This window comes from Camelus bactrianus, chromosome 1 (genome assembly GCF_048773025.1).
Source record: "Camelus bactrianus isolate YW-2024 breed Bactrian camel chromosome 1, ASM4877302v1, whole genome shotgun sequence".
In the NCBI taxonomy this organism is placed as follows: Eukaryota; Metazoa; Chordata; class Mammalia; order Artiodactyla; family Camelidae; genus Camelus; species Camelus bactrianus.
Genome location: NC_133539.1, coordinates 65824780 through 65830779, shown reverse-complemented (window position 1 = coordinate 65830779; position 6000 = coordinate 65824780). Strand labels below are relative to the sequence as shown.

The 6000-nt window shown below is 44.5% G+C and overlaps 1 protein-coding gene across 2 annotated transcripts in view; it reads left to right on the top strand.

Moving 5' to 3' along the window:
* Positions 1 to 2090: 2090 nt before the first annotated feature.
* Positions 2091 to 6000, top strand: part of CCDC50 (coiled-coil domain containing 50) — a 64803-nt gene continuing 60893 nt past the window's right edge. For both annotated transcript variants that reach the window (XM_074365916.1, XM_074365914.1), the window contains exon 1: positions 2091 to 2284. In XM_074365916.1, coding sequence (XP_074222017.1) covers positions 2236 to 2284 — 49 coding nt within the window. In that variant the 5' untranslated portion in view covers positions 2091 to 2235. The remainder of the gene's footprint in view (positions 2285 to 6000) is intronic.

Below are 6000 nucleotides of genomic sequence, written 5' to 3'. Positions count from 1 at the left end.
GAAAGTTCTCTCTTTTTTTTAAATCTGCATGTTCCATTGAACTTCGTGATTTTATTTTTTGTTTCAAAAATGTTTCAGAAAATGGAAATGGGCAACAGGGAGGGAAGACATTTTTTAGCACTGAATAGAATATATTAAAAATTAAACTATTTGAAATATGAAAAAAAATACACACCCTGATATTTTTCGCCTCCTTTCTTTTGATCTTCTGCCAGTGCTACGCATTGGTTGAACTCAAAAGGAAGCCACAGGGCAAGAAGGCCCTGGTGATCTGTTCATAAATGTCAACCTCCCAGGGCAGAGCATGACAGAGAAGTGAAGACAATAGATTTGGGGAGGGAAACAGACAAAAATGCTATTCTAAATATTCTCTGTGACCACAGGAAGTTTGAAAAAAAAATCACAGAAGGCAGGGAACTTCAAAATCCCCATGAAAAACTGTTTTTCTAATATTATTGCCTTCCTATTTACACATTTAATTTACTGGGTGTTCTGTCTGCCTACCACAGGGGTTGGCAAACTTTTTTCTGAAAAGGGTCTAATAGTAAACATTTTGTATTTTGAGACCTAAGAGGCAAAATTGAAAATATTATGTTGTATTTACAGAACCACTTAAAATGTAATCATTTAAACACATTAAAAAGCAGTCATTCAAATCCAGTGGGCTGGATTGGGCCTGTGGGCCAGGGTTTGCCACCCTCTGGCCTGCTCTTAATTTTTTGCTAGCTTAAAGTCTGCCCATTTTTTCAGTGTCAAGTCCAAATAAAGCCTCCTCCATGTGGCCTCTCATACTGTGACTGTGAGCTCTGAGTGACAAAATCAACTTTTACAAGTTTAATATAGTAATTTTACTAGCTTGAATTGAGAGGACGGTGAGGGGTAGACCCCAGAACACAGAGCAGGAATCCCAGCTGCTGCAGGGACCTGCGGGTTCACTATTGTGGTAACATCAGAACACACCTTCTTCCTCTCTTTCTCTTCTTATCTTGGCTTCTGTCTTCAGCATGGCTTCATTGCCTACTAGAAAGAGCAAACCTTCTCCACAAGAAATAGAATGCTTTTCTGTCCTTCTTCATGTAGTAATCCCAGAGTAGTCTGCCTGACCTTTTTGGTCACACACTCATCCTTAGATGAATGTATGTGGGTGAGGGAGGAAGGGTGCTGGTAGTGGTGAGATTTTGATTGCAGGAGCTTGGGAGAAGAGCCCGAGGAGGGCTTCCCAAAGGGTGGGAGAATTCTGTTGCCAGGAGATGCTGTCTATTTCGGGGAGATAAACATGTCACAATTCTAGTCCAATGTGTGACATGCCAGAAGACAGAGATGTCTGAGAAATATTGTTACCACCCTCAGTACCGAACATCACACTTGCTAGACATTCACGCATTTCTGATGAATGAATGACTCAGTTCCCCCAGCTGGTCGTGAACACTCTTCTCTAAACTGGCCCAGGTTTTTACCAGCTACTCTTTAGCTCTGGACGTTGTAGTAGAGGGTTTTTGTTTTTGTTTTTGTTTTTGTTTTATGCCCGTATACTATCTTTCTTCTAATCCCGGGAAGCAAAGTGTGCCTGAGAGAGCCAGGCACACAGGAAGCATCCTGTGGAAGCCGACAGAATGGTGACTACAGAGGCGACAGTAACGACTGGGTTCAGGGTGACCCCTGCGGCCTTTCTGCGGAGGCCTTCAGGACACAAAGCCCCCACGGAAAGACGCGACCCCCGGTTGGGAGGGAGGCCGGGCGCGGGGGCGGGGGCACAGCGGGGCCCCAGCCTCGGGCGCGTCACTCGGCACAAAGGAGACAGCAGGGAGGCGGCCGCGGGAGCCGATCCTCTCTCGCCAGCCACTCGCGATTGCGGTTACAGACCTGCAGCTTCCCTCCCCCTCCCCACCCAGGCCCGCCCGCCAGCCTTTCTGTCTCCTCTCCGCCTCCGTACTGGCCGGCCCGGGTCCATTTCCGGGCTCCGGGTATTTGGTATCGATCAAGGCCGGGGGCGCGGGAGCAGGTGGCTGCGGCCGGGCAGCTGGGCTGCCAGCCTGGTGCGCCGGGCCCGTCTCGCGCCGCCTTTGTCGCCAGTCCTTGCCCGGCGGGCCGCTCAGTTCCCCGGACCCGCGCGAGCTGCCGGCCCGACTTTGCGCCGCGTCGGGCGCTGCTGCTGCTCTTGGGCGCGGGGCCGCGCTTGGTGCCGGCGGCGGCCGGGAAGCGGGAGGCCAACGGCAACCTGGACCCCGGGCCAACATGGCTGAAGTCGGCATCGACCAGTCCAAGCTGCCAGGAGTCAAAGAAGGTAGGAGTCGGGCGGTGGAGCGCGGGCGCGGGGCCCCTCCGGTTCCCAGCCCGGCGTTGCTCCGGGCGGGGGCCTCGTCTCGGCGTGCCCCGCCGCCCTCGCTGGCGCCCACCTGGTCCGGGCTGCCCTGGCCGGGAAGGGAATCGAATTCAGGGTCTGCTGTGGGACCTTGGGCCAGTCACTTACTTTCTGAGCCTCGGGTTTTTCCTATGTAAGGAGATGGGGGGGAGAGAGGCAAGCACCACTCGCATCAAGTGGTTGTGCAAATGTCCTAGGGACTAGCAGTGCCCGTAGTGAACGCACCACAACTGGGTACATTTGACTTACTTGTGTTCTGAAAAATTAAGGCCCAGCCTAGCTGGCTTGAAGGCTGGAAAGTGGGGAGGGGTTGACGTTCAGTTCCGTGTGGAGCCTTTGTTTTGAAACTTGACTCTTTCCCTCCTTCTGTCTACTTTTCCTAGCCCTGCGTCTGGCTGGCTGACTTTCCCACCTTCCTCCAGGTTTAAAAGTTTAGTCTGGGCACTGCCCAGCACGGGCAGGCGGACGGAAAGCTGTTCTAAACATTCTCTTCACAAAAAGCAGTGAGCGAGGGGGGACAGGGGACTGACTGTGACCTTCATTTTCACTGCCTCGCTACACTGATGAGCAGGAAAATCAAGATTAATTACTACAGGTCTTGCTTGGCTACTAGCAAGAGCCCGTTGACTTCCCTTCCATCCTCAAGACCTAGTTTTTTGTTTTGTTTTGTTTTGTTTTTGTTTTCATGAGGTCTTGGGTACTGGACCGCCTTAATATTTAGTTTTCTTTGGCTATTATTTAGCCCTAGGGAGCATGGAAGTCTCAGGGTGCTATCCGGGCTTGCAAAGGTTGTCTCTGTTGTGGATGTCATTTGTTTCAGCTGACTCCTGTGGTCTTAGTTGTCTTGGGAATGTGGAATTGAAAGTAAGAATCTTTTGCTTTCTTGGAACTGTGTGTCTTACTGCCAACCTGATTTGACTCAAATAGGCTTGTGGGTGCTCAGGCTGACCCTAGAATATGAAGAAAGTTTCTCTGTTTTATTTCCCAGAGTTCCAAGCACTAGGAGACAGAATCTCTGGTTTTATGTAGAATTTTTAATGGGGCTATGGGCTTGTCCTATTGTTCCTGAAGGATAATAGAGTTTAGGCCTGAGATTTTAGCAAGTGGTGTTTTTCAACCTTTTAGTTCCCAGCCAGCCTGGCTTTGGTGAAGATTCTGGCATTCGCATGTAAATGTACTCTTCTTAGCACTGTCAGGACTATAGGAAAGGCAAAGTCGCAGTCTTTGAGACTCTCCTTAACCTTACTGGTAGGAGAGGTGTGCGTTTGTATGTGTGTGGTGGAGGGGATGTCTCTAGAGAAAAAAGTGTGTAGCACTTCCTTGGGGGTGAGTGATGAGTAGGATGAGAACTGGAGTTCAAACACAACCTTAATATGTAAAGTATTAGTCATGTAATGTTATGATTTTATCTAGCTCCCTATACATGTCAGTTACCCGAAACAAACTTGAAACTCACTTTCTGTGTATGCATTTGTATGACTCTTAGGTCTTCTGGTTTCTAACCAAGACATGAATGGTTTATTCTAGTATATTCTTTTTGAAGGATTTCATCTATAACTGCAGGATTTTTCCATTGCTAAACTCAAGTTTAACACATTTGAATTGGCTTTCATTTTGTGCAATATGGTGTCAGGCAATCCAGTTTCCATAGTATTGGTAAAGTGGTAAAGAAATTTATGTGGCTGTTTCATTAAGTTAGAATTAAATATTGATTTGCTTTGAAGGTGGTCCGAAATTGTTGAGAACATCACTGTCTCTGTAAGCATCTGATTTTTCTGATTCAAAGATCATCAAAGGAAGTAATGTACTGTACTAGAAACGTCCTAATGGTAGATTGTTTTTTGATCTGGGAAGTAGTCACATCTAATAAAGTGTATCTTTAGGTAATATAACTCTTAATTATGGCCCAGTTACTCCCTAACAATATTTATGGACCCTAATTAAAGAAAATAAAGTTGGTGCCCATGATTGAGTAAAACACACACAAACATTGAGACTGTTCTTAATATTGAACCTCCAACTCAGTTTGAAAAGGAAATTTAGTAATAATTTGCTTAGTATTCTGGCACAAATCTTTCTCTCCTACTTCTCTTAACAATCTAAACCTTTATAGACAATTAAAATTTGAGATCATGGGGTAGATTCCAGTAGAGATTGAGAAGAATAGTGCAATGGATGTCTGCCCGTTACCACTGACCTTTTCTTTAGGAGGGGGTGGAGAGCCCTGGGACCTTTGTTGTGAACATCAATGGAGGTCATGGTAGCAGCTGACAGCAGGGAAAGGGAATATTTGAAAGCTTTTTTTTTTTCCTAGGTTGCTTGCTTATTTAGTTTTAAACTGGTCAGAGATGTTCATCATTTGCACACACCTTTGAAAAAAATAACTCCAGCAATATTATTACCTTAGGAAATCTCTCTTAACATAGGAGACGGAGGCACATGTTTGAGTTCATATGTAGTGAAAAGAATGAGGTCTAACTAAATGTCAACACACACCATTATTTTTGGCTTAAAAGCATATTTGGAACATCTGCATACTTTTTGTAGTGGAAGTAACCATTGTCATTGTTTAAGAATTGTTTATTTCTTTTTATTTCTGTTTCATTGTTTCTTCTGAGGTTCTCTGCAACAAGATTTGAAATAATTCTTAGCCATTTTTTAAATCAGTAGGTGTATAACTCAAATGCATCATGCAGTTTGTGAATGTTAGACAAGGTATTTGCAAATAGACAAACATTCCAATGTTCTGAAAGTTTTTTAGCTTAGATCAGAGCTCTTTTTTCCCTAAAAAGGGAGCACTTTTCATTAGTTAACAAATTTAGATTTTTGGTCAATTTTAGCTTCTTTGCTGATTTTTTTTTCTGAAACGACAATCCAGACCCCCTACTTTTCTTTGTGCTCTCTCGAGGCTGATTCCATTCTCTATTTGGTTTGAGTTGCTCACCAGTTGCTGTAATCTCGCCCTTTACCCCATCTAACAAAGGTTTCACATTATCTTTAAAGTTTTGCTCTGAGAGACTTGACCTGTCCATCAAAGTCATTCCTAGACCCTTTGAAACTTTATTAGCTCCTTTGCAGTTTTTTAGTCATTAGAGTTTTCCCACTTTTAACCATTTAGCATTTATGTACCAACCGTCCCATCTTCTCCCAAGGCCAGCCTTCTTTTTTCTTTCCTTATAGCAGTAAGGAATTTTATTATGTATTACGTATTCTTACTGTCCTTCAGATGGAAGGTTCCATCGTCTCCACATTTGGTTTACACTTCATGCGCGCCCACACGCAATCACAATTAGCATTTGAAATTGGTGCACTTGGTAGAGATATTTCTTGAAATAAAGATAGCTAGCTATTCTGAGAGCAGGCCTTCTTTCTAGAAAGATAAAAGTTAACACATTTTCAGAAATATGCCTAGAAAGCATCGATTCATTTTAGGTCCAGGATACTCCAGTGGCATAATGGGGTAAATTAAATTATGGCATAAATCCAGAAGTTTAAGGGGAAAGATACAAAATTGTCTGGGCAATAAGTTGATCAAGTAGTCCCAGAGATCTAAAGCATATCACAACCCCAGGACATTTAATGTGATGGTGGTTTGTGAGAGATACATTATCTGGCTCCAGGGCAAACTCACTTTCTCT